General features: G+C 45.3%; 1 protein-coding gene across 4 annotated transcripts in view; it reads left to right on the plus strand.

Moving 5' to 3' along the window:
- PTPRG (protein tyrosine phosphatase receptor type G) overlaps nt 1–15,238 on the plus strand; it is a 450,708-nt gene that overhangs the window by 376,165 nt on the left and 59,305 nt on the right. For 3 of the 4 annotated variants that reach the window (XM_059715744.1, XM_059715747.1, XM_059715746.1), the window contains one exon: nt 5,114–5,243. In XM_059715744.1, coding sequence (XP_059571727.1) covers nt 5,114–5,243 — 130 coding nt within the window. The remainder of the gene's footprint in view (nt 1–5,113; nt 5,244–15,238) is intronic. The other variant, XM_059715745.1, reaches the window with a different exon arrangement.

Below are 15,238 nucleotides of genomic sequence, written 5' to 3' on the forward strand. Positions count from 1 at the left end.
TAGCACTCTGCAACACCCTTAAAAGGATCTCCCTGCTCGAGAATCACTGCTTTATATCACGGCCAAATTCTCAGGGGCGGGAAACATCCCGCTCGTCAGGGTGTCCTCGGGAACACGGGGAGGGCAGAGCAGGGGTTTTGGGTTTTTTTGGATAGCTAATTTGTACGTTAAAACAGCGAAGAAACAACAGAATCGTGGTCAACGTTTCTTTTTTTTCTTTAAATATTTTGGAGTGGAAAATGTCATTGTTTTAAAGAGCAGAAAACTGTTTCCTAACAGTGTACACTTGTAAAATTAATTATAGAGAATCAAATTAGCAGTGTGTAAGGCGATGGCTGAAAGAGGAAGGACATGCGAGTGTGGGTGATGAGAGGAGAACGGGAAACACATGAGAAATTACTGGGAAAGTGAGAGGCCAATTAGTACAGCAAGGCTCATTTTCTTTTAGCACTTATTTCACACTCGCGTACACGCACCTCTCCTGAGGCCACGTCATTATTTTCCAAATGGCAGTGGCCTCCTCTGCTCTGGTAGTATCGGCCAACGGTAATGACTCTTTCTGCTCCTGAGTGCTTGCTCACATGCTCCTATTCCAGTTTCTTGTCAAGCCATCTCTAGTTTGCTGTTTGCATTCGCCTAATCGTCCCTTTGGTCTGCGGGTGTTAAATAGACAGGTGCTCCGCATTATTCTGTATTCTTTTAAACCTGAAAATGAGGAGGAGAAGCCATGACAGCAATATTATTCCACCAAAAAAAAAAAGAACAATCATGATCCAGTCTTAGCAGATATTAATCAAGAGAATTGTGATTGTCACGTTGGCAGCTGAAATGAATCCTTTCTGTTTGATCCTGTGTAGCGAGTGCACTTCCTGCTCCCTGTCATGAACAAATTAACATTTTTTCCAGTTGGTGCTTCTGTCGGAGTCATGATCATAGATTGAAAACAGCGGAGATCTGGGTATTGGCCCAGTGGGACTCCCCTTGAGATGAGCATTACTCAGCTCCTCCCCGCTCCTCTCCAGCTTGCACGGGGTGTTCTGACCTCCTCTGGCAGGAGACCTTTATCGGGAGACGATGCTCTGCATCCTAAATCGCGGTTAGTCCCAGGACACGATTTCAGCGCTCAGTGAGTTTTGGTTTCTAGAACAGCCCAACCAGGGAGGAGGCTGCAAAAGCCTTTTGGGGATAACTTGGTTAGGATAATTAAACATCTGTGTATAATGCTCTCTTGCTCCATAGGTAGCAAGGATTATTAAGTTGTATTTTCACATGAATTTTGAGCTGTTTTGCACAGCATCTTAGAGCCACCTATACAGTCAAGAGGCTTGAATGCTCGTCAGCGACCGCCCGGATTGCACAAGGAGACTTCGTTTGTTCATTTGAACTTGGTGAATCCGCATTATCCAGCGCTCAGGTTAAATGCCATCAACATCTGTTTATTAGGGAGTGAAAAGATGCATTTAATAGCTCAGAATCCACAGAGATGAGAGCTGCAAAAGTATTTGTAGGTAAAAGAGGAAACGTCTGCGTGCTGACATTCATTTCAATAAAAAATATAGGGTTGTTTTTTTAAATAAAAAAACTCTCAAATTTCCACACTTGCATAAGATGGCTGGCACTGCCCTCAGGCCTTACTAATTGATGATGCTGTAACAGTTTATTATCTCATTGACTCAGAGGAAAAGTCGAAGCTGACTTGCATTTAAAGGATTTCATGATATGAATCAGCGTGGCTGGGACAGTGCCATTGGAGGGGGCATGAAATCGGGGGGCTCTCTGTTGTCCTGGGTATCCGTCCCTATAACAGCAAGCAGGCAGAACGTGGTCCCGGCCCTGGCGGTGGTCCCACGCGGTGTTGTAGGATGATAAAGAGAAAGTTTCAGCCAGGGCTAGAGCTCAGGTAGGATAGTAAATTCCTATTAATAATTGCATGTTACGGGAAGTGATGCTCCCTATGGAGAATAAAGATATTTATAATTCTCACGGCCCAGTGACCACGGACATTTAGAGAGACCGTTGACGTGTCCAAATGCAGAACGCCTCTTGCTCACGCTGGCTCCCGCCCTGAAGTCCCTCTGCCAAAGCCTGCCTTGCTGTCCTGTCCCCGGCGCGGGGTCCCGGGAGAGACGAAGCTGCCGAGCGAGTGCTTCTCGAGAAGGCGCTCGTTATGAAGACCTACACACTTTGCCACACGGAGAAGTGGATTTAGAGCTGCCTGGGCTCATGTGGTGCAGGACTTCCTGAAGCGGTTACGCTATAATAATTTTTATTCCTTCCTACTGGGATGAATTCCAAGCCAGTAAAAGGCAAACTGAATTAATTCAGCGATGACATATGCCACTGGAAACTGTTTACTTTTCTTAGCAAAACTGGAGTTTCCTCGTACATGAGGGATTTTTTTTTTTTTTAATACCGAAGTCAGGCATTAGTGGGCACAGCTCTAACAAGGGCACATTATTGGTGCTATTGCAGCTCCAGCGTCCTGTGTTAACAGTGAAAAATTGCAAGGCTGGTATTTTTGCTAGAGTGCAGGGGGGTCTAAAGCTCCCTCTCTTCATTGCAAATGTGTATTTTCTTCCGTGTTTTTCACATTACTCAGCACGCTGCCTTTTTATACGCTTCTCTGCCCTGGCACCCAGAAAGGCACCTGCTGGCAGCCCAGATGTACTACTAAATTCTTCTGGCCCTCCACAGTCATCGTGTAGCAACTTCCACTGATATGGTTTTGTTTCAACTCCCTTCAAATGTTTTCTTAAGCAAGGAGAGACATCTAAGACTTGGTCTTCAAAGCAAGCCCGCGCTTCTTTTCCTTTGCGAGAGATCATCGGTTGCCGTCCCCATTTCCAATTTCAGCCTCAGTGAGTCGGACTGGCTGCGCCAGCTTTGGGCATGCAGAGTGCTTCTTCTTTGCACATCTGCAGCATAGGAGATAGGAGAGGTCAGATAAGTAAAAAAATCTTCCCTGTAAGCATAGCATCATGCATATTACTGAGAGCGTACTTCACCCCAAGGAGGTTGGGACTGCAGCCCGCACTGTTCCCCGAGTGATTTCTGTGCTTTCAAGCAAGCGGGAGCTTGCATTCTTGTATTGAAGTGCAGGGGGATGCTCCTGGATGGCACCCTTGCCTTGTGGGAGAGGCAGTAATATTTGAATAGGCACTGGGGCATTTGGGGAGCATTTGGCTTTCCCGGTAAGTTCGATTGGAGCATATGGTTTTACTTTGCCCCCTAATGACTAATACTTGCCCTGCCCTGTGGGGCTTCCCTGTTTGGTGTTTAAGTGGATGGAAATTTGCTGATAAAAGTGCTCAGTGCAAAAGTACACATTTCTTTGATTTATGAATCCGGGGGGTTTAGCAAGTGCAGAAAATTGATTCTTTGGGTTCTGGGTTGTTGTTTTTTTCCCCCTTTGGTTATTTTTGGGGGTTTTCCTCCTCCGCTGAAATCAAAGTTCTCTCTTAAAGAAACAGCAGCGCGTAGGTTGCCTTTCTGCTACAAGAACTAATTGAAATGCTGGCCTTACTATGTGCTGCATGGGAGCTCTGCCCGTCTGTTCTGAAACAAGCTGGCGTTAAGGTGCACCCACCGCCGCCTTTCGTGCACCAGCGCCGGGGCTAAGACACGGTCCTGGCTGCCCGTCTCTCTGCTGATCGGTTCCACACACAGGGCACGTTCGCTGCCCCCCCGGCATCTGTCTGATTAGCACTTCATTTAGGCTCGCCTGCTAAAGGGCACTGCCTCCATCAACCTACTTCTTCAAGCTAGAAAGATCACTTGCTGGGCTTGCAGCAGCCTCCACTCTTGCTCTGTTTTCAGCAGCCAGGCAAAAGCATTTACAATTAACCTTTACTTCCATGTTATTTGGATTTTACTCCTGCCTATGGTGGAGTATAATCTAAATGCTATTAAAATAGAGTATGACTTCATATTATGTGACATCTGGTGACTTCCAATTATCCATGTTTTGCCTACCTACGGTGAAAAGGCAATTACGTTCCTCTGGTAAGATTTGCTGCTGTTTCAGAAGATAGGATAATATAATACTGAACAAGGGTGTGGAGTTGCAGTGGTAAGAAGAAACCACATGAGAGGATAATAAGTAAGAGTCAAGTGTGTATTTGTCAGCCTTTGTTCAGATCTGAGGCCATTTATATTAATGCATTCCCTGCTGCCTCCTGCGGACAGCTGCAGACCTTCTGTTAGATCCTGCAGAACGAGCTACGGGAACTGCATCCAGTCTTGTGCACTGCACCTAGGGAGTGGAAAACTTATCAGAGTTTGTAAACTTGCACAGATGAGGGGTTTTGCAGTGCAGCAGAGCCTTTCACATCTAAGTTTTCACGGGGAAGGGACCATCTTTTCTCTGGATGTGCATACAGTCCTGGTACTGCATGTCCCAATACTTGATTGAGGCCTCTAGGCACTGTTAAAACATGCTTTATTATCATATAATCATATGCATTGCACATATAATCATAGGTAATTTAGTGTCAAGACCCCCCAGATAGAGAAGTTGGCTTATCTTTGCTGTAGTTTCTCAGAACCTTGCCATAGTTCATTATGTGCAAACCAGAGCAGTACGGATTTGTACATTTGGTTGCAACAGGCACATCCACCCGTCTCAACAACCCATCTGTATATATGCACCTTAACAACTTAGGAAGTTTGTTGACACAGTACTGGATCCGGTTTTAATAAAGGGGTTTTTCTTTTGTTTTGAAGTGCTAATATTAGTAAAATTAAGTACGTGTTCGCGTGAATTTGCAGTGAACCCAAAGAGTTAACAAATGAACCTGCAGACATTTATGACCAAGCAAACCTGCAGACATTTATAGCCATTCATTACACTTCACTGACCTTTCAGATTGATTCTGAGTGGTGTCTGCTACATCTGATAATAGCACAGGTTTGGGTCCTGAAACGGTGGGTAAGTCGCACTGAGCCTTGCTAAGTACAGGAGTGGAGTCCAGGCAGCGTGATGTAGTACGCAGCCTTGCTTTTACACTCAGATGCCACCAGGTGTGTGATAAATGGAGGTGACCCAAGGACTAGCCATTTAGTTTTGTTTCCAAATTGTCCATGAGAGCATCATTAATTTGGTTTCCCGTTGCAGCAGACAAGAACAGCTCCAGTATGGCCACCAGACCGTCCGGCAAAATGGAGTGGATCATCCCACTGATCGTGGTTTCGGCCTTGACCTTTGTGTGCCTCATACTCCTTATAGCTGTGCTCGTGTACTGGAGGTGAGCCTGTGTCCTCTGGATTGGGAACTGCCTGGGATTGAATATGCTTTGGGGGGCTCTGGTTTTCCATATGCTCCCATCTCTTTTATTTAATGAGATGGTACAGCGACGGATGCTTCAGTTCTGTGCGTCTCTCGCAGTGCTACAACAGCTGCTCTTGGTTAACTCTTTCAAGTGTCTTGAGTATTGATTTTTGTGTCATGAAAATGAGATTAGTGGCTGCACCAGCCGGAACCACCTGTAATGCAGACAAGTGTTTCCTCAATTAGCTCATCTTAAATAGCTGTAAAAATGCACTCTGGGCCTGACCTTCAGGATAAAGGGTCGTGGGAGAAGGGTTTGCTGGACTGGGGCTCTGAGCCTGTCTGGGAGATGCCAGCCAGTTCAACTCCGCTTTCTGTTGCTTCAGCTCTCCAAATAAACCCTGCAGTTTGCTTCTCCTAAAGAGATACTGATGTTTGCGCCAAGTGTGGTGATGTTCAGTGCTTGGGATTAGCCTCAGTAACCTCAATGCACGTTTGGCTTAAGATAAACGTGACCCTGAAGCATCTTCCTAGGTGCTTATATATCCTGCCCCTAAAGCCTGAGTCTCGTTGACCCTCCATTAAGATATCAACTTAAAGTTTTATGAGCGAATTTAACTTTGCCCCTCATCTTGTGTAAGAAAGACAGCATCTGAGATAAAGCCAGGCTTGGACTTCACCATTTCCTTTCTAGAAGGGGCTGAGGGACACTGAAGGACACGAGTGACCAGATCATAAATTCTGGAGTGGCAGGAATTAACCATCCAGGCCAGAAAATAATTGCCGTGCCTTGTTCAAGCCTTGTCATCCCAGGACTTGCAGACCTGCTCATCTGCTTGGGAAGTGCCACATCTCATCACTAAGTCCTAACTAAGATCAGCAGTGCTAAGTTGGGATGCAGTCTGAATTGCTCATGTCTGCAGCATCCGTGTGCATTTGGCTTGTACGCGAATGACCTTTCCTTTTTTTTGCTGTTGATAGTCTTCTAAACTCTTCGTACACAATTGTTGACCAAAAGATAAAGAAAGCATTAGCCTGGGACAGTTGTCAAAACTTATGAACAGGTTGATTTCAGTGGAACAAAGAAGCAGAAGCGCTGTTAGAAATGCCTTTGTTTTAATTGTCTTTCATAAAGAGATGATTTTGAGGACTGTCAGTTTATCCTTAAAAATATCTCTTTGGGCAACCATTAATTGGCCAAGCTGAGTCTGGAAAGTTCAAATGAACATTAATAAATAGGTGACAGTGGCCCGAATTAAAAACGTTTCCATTGACATTTGCAAGTAATTAGCAATATTATGACAGTCCTGTGACCAGCAGTAGTGGTCCTTATATAAAAGATTCAACTGTAAAGACTTCAGTGGTGACTGCTTTCTCTGACCTCTCTCCATATATGTTTCCCAAAATCTCTCCCATTTTTTTCATCATATATAGTGGGAAAAATTGCTCAAAATGCCATCCAGGAAACCCCACTGAATTGAATGGGGTTCCCAGATACAATGTAATGGAAGGTAACATTTATTTTGCAATATATGAAGATGTCTTTGTACACAAAAAAGCCTTTGAGCGGAACAGAATGGTAATGGGGAGTACTCAGGAAAATGCTTTTATGGCTGTTTGCAAGGTATTTTTTATTTTGTTCTCTAGTTTCACTAATAGACTCTATGAAAAAAAAAACGAAAAACTGGTGCTCAATTTGCTGAAGCAGTAGCAAAACCATATTCAAGCTGATAGAGCAGAGTGGCTTAGTTAGAGGTACCCAGAAACTACTCTTGGTAAGTGATGACTGTACTGGGGACCACTGCATGATTGGTGACCAAAATTAAAGTGCCGTATAACTGAGGTTGAGCACATTTCAGCCTAAAAATTCATGAGACAATTTTAATTTTCTCAGTGGTAACAAAAATACATAGAGGAGGGGAAAAGAACAGAATTATAATGGAATTACTTGGTAAAGTTGGTAGCATATATGCATATGTCTCCACCTACTTTTCATAATTTGCACAACTGTTTGTTAACAGCTGAAGAATTACAAAAGCCAGGCATTAAAGCCATCACAACGAGGGATAGCCAAATGCAAGGATGAAGTTTCTTGGTGAAAAACTAGATGGGACAGTGAAAGTTGTGTGTATGTAAGCACAATAAGAAGGGCAAGGAACATTTGGAGTTGAATCGGAAAAAGGGTGTAGCACACATCATTTGCAGTTGTATTCCTGACTGCCCAGAGCATTGAATGCATGGAAGGGGAGACGTGGTATTTTGTGGGCCCTGAAAAGTTTGGTTCACTTTCCTTAGGAAGGATAAACTGTTTAGATTGGTGAGCGTTAAAAAAAAAAAGAAGTGCAAGAGAGAAAAACAACCAACGAGATGCAATTCAAAAAGTTAGGAGGAAGAATGAACTAGGTCTTCAGAAAGAAGTGCTTAACTTAAAAGTGTAATGGGCAACATAGGGAATAATTTGCAAAATCAGCCTATCAAAAGTAAAGAGCATGAAAATGAGTTGGAGACTGATCTTTTTTTTTTTCAGAGAGGAATATAGCATGAAAGCACTTGTGGAGAGGAGGGAACCCCCAAGGGGACGGGCGCGTCAGGCGTGGTGGTCTCTTCCTGAGCAGCAAGTCTTTGTTCTTGAGTGAAAAAATGCATTACAGCATGCACAGAGAACAGGCAACTGCCGAGAGGTGGTGGGTGGCCACGCACGCAGAGAGCAAAGCAAGGGGGTGTTTGGGGGCACTCGGGGACCAGTTGATTTGTTCCATAAACAGACCACGGTCTTCTGGTTGTTTGCATTGCATCTCCTACCATCTAGGAGTCTGTCTAGCCTGAGTGGGGGAGTGGGGGTCTACGAATGTTAAAAACCAATATCAGTTCTGACCCTTTGCAACTCTCACATCTAATTATATTGCTGAAAGTGATTCCGTGCTGATTTCCCAGTGTAAGAAAAAGGTTGCTTTGAAAATTAAAACCAAAGGAAGCTATCACTGGTTTCTTAACTGAGGGGTTGAACTTCCATGTAGTTATGTCTTTTCTTGGAAGTAGCTGGGAATGACAGCTCTACTTCCATACGAGCTCCTTGATATGTGGGGACAGTTTGGGATCCCCCTTTCCTTTGCCCAGTACAGACTGGACAGTTGGAGGCCTAACATGATCGATTTTCGAGGCAGGAGGCCCCTTGGTTCTGTCCCGCGCTGCTGCCACCCGAGATATGAAAAGGCGTTGGAACTGAAAGGCAACCAGCAATTCTTGGGGCGGGGGTGCTGTTGTTGGGGGGGTTGTTTGTTTGATTTTGATTTGATTTGTTTTGTGGTTCGGGGGGGTTTGCACTTAGTTTCTTGGTCTCTGTATAGTTTTAATGAAACTGCAATGCAAAGAGAGCTGGAGAGAATAATAATACATTTTCTCTATTATGGGAGCAAATAAAATATAAATAGGTCAGCATCAAGAGGCTGCAAAAATTGCATTGCTTGGTACCCCAGAACAGCAAGCAGACAGCTTTATCTCATGCCCACAGGACAGCCCGGACCTTAGCGGTGCAACAGATTTGGCTTGATATGGTTGTTAATCCCCAGCTGCTTGAGCAGGAGGAAAAGGGAGCCTGTCATTTGACATATCACTTCTCTCTTACCCACATTTGTTTCTTTGAGTGCGTTTGCAAACAGATTTGGCAATTTGGGCATTACAGCGTTGATTTTCAGGATATTTGTTCACAAGGTCTAAAGCTTGAAGCTCGGCGTTATGTCTAGTTGGACAAGTGTTAGTAAAGGTAATACCTCACTCCAGCTAACTCCAGTAGAGACACTTGACCCAGGAATAGCAAAGGAAGACAAGAGTCTAGTTATGAACATGTTCATGCTGACACCCAGAAAAGATCGCTAGAGACTTGTATGTTACTCGCAGAAGAACCAAGGGTCCGACTGATGGAAACACTAAAAAAAAAGGCCTGGACATGCTCATAGATGCTCTGATTCCTTTTCTCTGTGTGCTGAAAATCAAAGTGTGTCGGCTTTCAGACCATCCAGTGCGAGGGTGACTGCATACATGGGTTTGTCCCGTGACAAGTTGAATTGCTTTACCGTGCCGAGCCCTCACACGGCACGGTACGCATCTCTGCGTCCACGCTCGATTTCAGTAACCTCGGTTGATAAAAACGTTGGGGAGTGGTCACGGTATTCCTGAGCATTACAGTGGTGAAGGGAAACAGGAGACTTCCTGTAGCAATTTGCATTTTGGTACCGGACCGCTGTTTTGCACTTTTTCAAGGACGTTGCAGGGCAGTGATGCCATTCTGGAAATGAAGGCACCTGAAATATTTAAACATGTACTGAGATCTTGTCTCTAAGCTTCACAGCTTTAAAAAAAAGGGTATTTAGTCTGACCGGTGACCTTTCATTGGATATCAGATGTCTTTTCTTTGCAGCTTTTATTCTGAACAGTACCGTACCGTGTAGACAATGGTTTAAAAAGATAAAATAAGCAGAGAATATTAAGAAGCAATTAAGAGTTTAACGTTTTAGCCAACAGCAACTTTTAAATGGGAACTAAATTATAGCCATTTCTCATGTTCAGCTAAGACGAGGAAATGAATTCACAAACATAGCTTGAGAGTTTTCTGTTTCTGTCTCTTCAGTGGGTACCATTACTCACCTCTGAGTTATTGCACTCATCAACACTGTGAACCCGAAGACAAAGCAAGAATGTTGTATTGCATTTTATATTAAATCAGGCTGTTTGTACAGTGCTGATCTGTTGACATTCTGGAGGGATTTTTGGAGCAACACAGCTGCTGCCTTTCCGAGAGCAAAGCTAGCTTGCAGGGCCTGCTGATTGCCACGTGGCTTTTGCAGTAGCTTGAGGAAAGGATGACTTTACACTTCCTTACGCAAAAGTCCTACAAAATGCAAGAGAGAACAAGAGCCACCTTCCCAGTGGTTTTTAAAGGATTCCAGGGGCTTTAACAAAGACTAACGCTCCTGGGATGGAAATCTTTGGGGTGGTCTAAAAGGAGGCAGTATCCTCCTGCACATCAAGCACTGGACTGCAAATCAAGGTATTTGGGCTCTGTATCTGGCTATGTATTGATGTGCTTTGTGACCTGGAGCAAATCACTTACAGTTCAATATTTTTTACTGTTGAACTCAATGGCAGGCAAAGACCTCATTGACATCACTGGGAGTAAAATTAAGCTCTTAATGTCTCGGCATCGCGGTTTCCCCACTGGTAGAAGTGTTAAAGATACTTACCCACCTTTATAAATCATGTTGAGACCTGCAGATGAGATCTACTGTGCGAGAGCCAAGAACTATTTTTACTCCTCCTGCCACTAATGAACGCTCTCTAGCAAAGTTAGCTTTTGGTATTCAATTCTACAAGATTCTTGCACGAAATAAGTTTTGGCACAGGTTTTAAAGTGAGGGAAATTTCTGTCTGGCAAGTTATAAAAGGTTTCAGAACTGTTGCTTGAACAAATCCACGGCTTGCGCTACGTGTTGTACTTTGTCTGCTTGTTTCAAAGTGAATATGGGTGTTATATTGCATATTTGTGGCATATTTTATAAGAGCTCGCTTAGTCTGAGGCTAAAAGCTTCTTCCAGCTAACTTAAAAGCTTGCTTGTTTCTGCTGACTTTCTGACTCTTAGAGAAGAGCCAAGCAGAGTTTTCAGAAGTGCTTATGTCCGTTTTGTCCCATTTTCCCTCTCCCAGAGAGGCTCGGTAATCATTACTGGAACGGGAGCTCCTCGGTAATTTAGGTGCCTTTCTGAAGACTTTGGCCTGCCGTGCGGTGGCCCTGGACCCTGGCATTGTGGGCCGAGATGGATCAGAGCTAGGTTGACCATGTGCCCCAATTTGGCCAGACACTCCCAGAGTCCATAGCCAGGTCCCAGCTGGTCAAAGGTCCTGGGCCAGAGTCTGGGGGGAGGCAGAGAGGCATGGTGCTCCAGGCAGGGACCAGTGCTGCTGTGTGGGAACAAGGACGTGCCATGTGCGGGCAAGGTGACGCCTGCTCCAGTCCATCCTGCTTGGCTGTCAGCTTCCCATCCTGCCCTGGGAGTCTGGAGATGGTTGCCAAAGCTTTTCTCCATCCTCTCCAGGATCTGCTTGCCTAAGGGATGTGGGATTTAGGTTTGGGCACCAGCTGTGCTTTGTGTATATACCCACAGGGCAGGGCAGTATGAAGAAGGACATTGCAAGCTTTCCATGCATCATGCTTGGAAATAGTCTTACAGCTTTTGGGAAGGGATAGTCCTCTTTTGGAGGGAAAGGGTTAACCCCATGCTTCGTGCCTCTATTGAGATTTTCTGGATGCCTTTTTGGATTAGTTGGGGTTTTGTGTTGGGGCCAGCGGTCCACAAGAAACTGTCAGCTTCAGTCCAGCTGTTGGATGATAACCGTGCTCAGTCGCTTGCAAAATGCATTGGCACCATTGGTTAGAGGTGATAAATGGCTTGTCCCGTTGCCAGTCACCTGCAAGATCCATCTCTTATTTCACAACATATTATTTGCATTGGCTCAGCTGCTATCAGTCATGGCATTTGCTAAAACCCACACAATTCTCCATCTTTCGCTTTGGGTCAGCCTCCTCCATTGTTTTAACATGCCGTTGGTCCTGAATGTGGACCGGCCTCAGCAATTGAATCATCTTCTCTTTAATTAAAAACCTGGCTTTGAAGTTGCTCTGGTATTTAACTCTGAGCATGAGCTACTAAACACAGCCGCTATTCTGTCTTGCTTTTTAGTTCAGCATTGCCATTCTGAAGCCTTGTAATTGCACAGTCACTCATTCATGATATGCAGAATATTTGCTGACTAAGACTTGTTTAAAAAGTTGGTCGTGATAGATGTGGATCCTGATTGATTTGGAATTGAACAGTTCCAGCAACTGTGTATATCAGCAAAACTCAGATACAGTATCACTGCAACACCTCAGGTACTAATTTAAGAAAACATCCTTTATTAGCTCATCACTTGAGAATGTGCTGAAGTCCGCGTCACTTCAGGACAGGCTTAAAGTTAAGCATATGTTTAAGCATTTTCTTGGATAGGAGTGCACTTCAGCATGCTTTAGTGCATCTTTTATTCATAGCTTTAATTTTCAATGCTTCAGTTAATGCTACATGTGCATGAAGGACTGTGATTTTTCTTGCATATCATGCAGACTAGGATCTGTGTAGCAGATTGGATTCGGAGAGATGTATTTTAGGCTAGCTGTGTTCTTCATTAAGGAGTTTGTTCACAAGAAACACTGGGTTACACTGGCTTGTCTTTGTCCATCTATGAAACATTACAGATGTGAAGCGTGGCAGTAAATATGGTGACCTCCAAATAACCAGGGCTTGGTAGAGGTATTATGGGAATATACACGAGTGTCTGATGAATTGATGGATACAAGTGAAGGTCACACGTGGATGTGTAGATCCTGCCAGATTCTCATAGCAGCCACACACAAAGCAGCCTTTCCCTGCCTCCTCTCCATGCACACGCATGCCCTCTCCATCTCCTCTCTCATCCTTTGCAAAGGGGGAAATTACCAATTTGGCCTTGGTGCTGCTTTCTCCAGTAGATGCTCATCATCATCATCATGCCTGCTTCTCAGTTCCCGCTTCAGGCACAGTACTTCGGCCTCCTCCCACCACCTGTTCCTGCACTAGCTTCTGGCTTCCCCCTTTGCAGCTCCAGCAGCTGCCGGGTGCCCTCCCCATGCGAACCCCAGCAGATGGGTGCTGCACGGGCAGCCCCCCAGGAACCCGTCCTACAAGACGGGGAAAGTCTTCGATACCTCCCCCTGCACCTGTGATCTTTTTCTGTGCAAGGTTGCTCATCAAAGGAGCAATTCCACTGCTCAAAAGAGATTGACGTGGAGGAAGCTGCAGCACCCCAGTATTTCAGAGGACGCTGGTTAGGTGCATACTGCCCATAACCCCCCAGTGGAAGCAGCACCTGTAAGTGCTTAGCCGATCTTTGTCCCGCGTGAGAAAAGACACGAGTCCTATGTGTTGTTGCTCTTGCCAGAGGAGGGAGAAACACTATCGCCTCTTCAGAGAGGCGTCCCCATGCCCTGTTTGCTCGGATCTGTGATCCGTCACCTCTTCCCCCGAGCGGGGAGCTGAGCCCGCTCTCCGTGCCAAGGGCTGGTTGCTGCCTTTCAAGTCTGAAACTTAAGGGCCGCTGTAAGCTGCTCATTCAAGCCGCGAGCGTCGCTCTTGGAGCCCTCTTCATGCTTCAGAGGCAGTGCGACACATTCGATAGAAAAACTTCTCTGTCTGCTCCTCGGCGTTTCCACCGTCGGACAATGTGAAGCCTACCCGGGGAAGGGGGGGAGGCTGAGATCTCGTAACGCCGGCGCATGGTGCGCGGCGGTTATTTCAGCTCATTGTTCGCCGCCAGTGTTTTATCCTCTCTTGTCGTGGGGGACTAAAAAGGGGCTCTTCTGGTGTCCCAGCTGTTCTGGGAGGTTGGGGACATGGGTTTTTTGGCTGTGCTTGAATGGCCGACATAGTGAAGTGCAGCTGTGTGCCGTGAGGGCTTTGTCACATGATACCGAATACGGCCATTCCTTTGCAACTTTTTACTCAATAACTATTTCCCAAATGGCTACTTTTAGGCCTTTCAGAATTCACAGGAGTTGTCAGTTGTTATAGTAACGGACCCCTGCTGTTGAATTGGCCCTAAGATGCCCGTTCAGGCTTTTGAGCAGACTAACTCATGCTCATTAGACAAAAAAGAAAAGAGAGCGAAGGGGAAGAGACTCACCGAAGGAAAGCTGCTTTTTTAGCATGCTGGATGACCTGTTACGGGCCAGATTATGTACCTGCGTGTGTGTGTGCGCACATGCACACTTGCGTGTTGGAAAAAAAGCCCCTTTTCTCAGATTGTATTTCTGACAAATCTGGTTCCCCTCCCAGCTCTCGTTTGTCTGCGACTTTTAGTTTTCCCTGCTGCAGATGAGAAACACCAGTGACATCTGTTTCTTCGTGAGTCAACTGGGTGATCGTTTGCTTCTTCAAAAAATATTTTTTGAGTAATTAAAAAAAAAAAAAATAGGCAGAGAAGGACTTGCCAGGCAAAGGGATCCAGAACTAGAGAAAAATAAGAAACAAAGAAAAATGTGATTAGTGGCAGTATCTGGACCCTGGCCGAAGCGGCGCCGCTCGTTATGAATGCGTCAGTTCGACAAGGGCAGCTACTTGGGCACTTCCAGTGCAGACATTTTTCTTCACCAGTCTGCGGAGAATATTATGGGGCCAAATTCTTCCCACTTTCTAATCTGGCTCCAACGACTTCTGTCAAAGTACTGAAGTATGCTGAAGCATTTTAAAATAGATGTAAAGTTCAATTTTTTTAAAAAAATTGAAGCGAAGCTATTTTGAAGCAGAATATCAGAGCATTGCATTCCTTTAAATACTGAACTCTCTGTACACATTCCTTAGGAACAAATTTTCATCCAGTCTGACAGTTTTCTGCAAACTATTTTGCTTTCTGCATGTCACTATTTTCTGACAGTTAATTCCCCAGAAAAGTTAATTCCCCAGAAAATTTCTGAGCTGTGTTAGTGAAGAATCGCTGGCTCTGCAAAGGTGCAGGGCTAGAGACCTGCATGTGCATGTGCATGTGCATGGGTGTGTGCGTGCAATGAGGAAAAGTGGTTCCAAGCAGAGCACGAGGCACAGAAGCGTGGCCGCAGTCCCAAGGATGAAGCGTGGCCACAGTCCCAAGGATGATGCAGGGCTGCAGCCCAAGCCCCAGCACTGCACATACATGCATGGACCGATAGACTTGGCGAGTCCAGGTGGAGCTGCAGATCCAAGAGGGTGGGAAGCAGAGGCACAGAGCAGGGACGTGCACTACAGGTGTGAGGCACAGAACCAGCCTGTGCTGGTAACTGCATGGCATTTATGGTATTAGCAAGAGGCTTTGAGGAGGGGATTGCTATTTTGCAGGATAGGAGGGAGGAAAACGTTCTCAAAGCCCATCAGG

The sequence above is a fragment of the Alligator mississippiensis genome, chromosome 12 (genome assembly GCF_030867095.1).
Source record: "Alligator mississippiensis isolate rAllMis1 chromosome 12, rAllMis1, whole genome shotgun sequence".
Lineage (NCBI taxonomy): Eukaryota > Metazoa > Chordata > Crocodylia > Alligatoridae > Alligator > Alligator mississippiensis.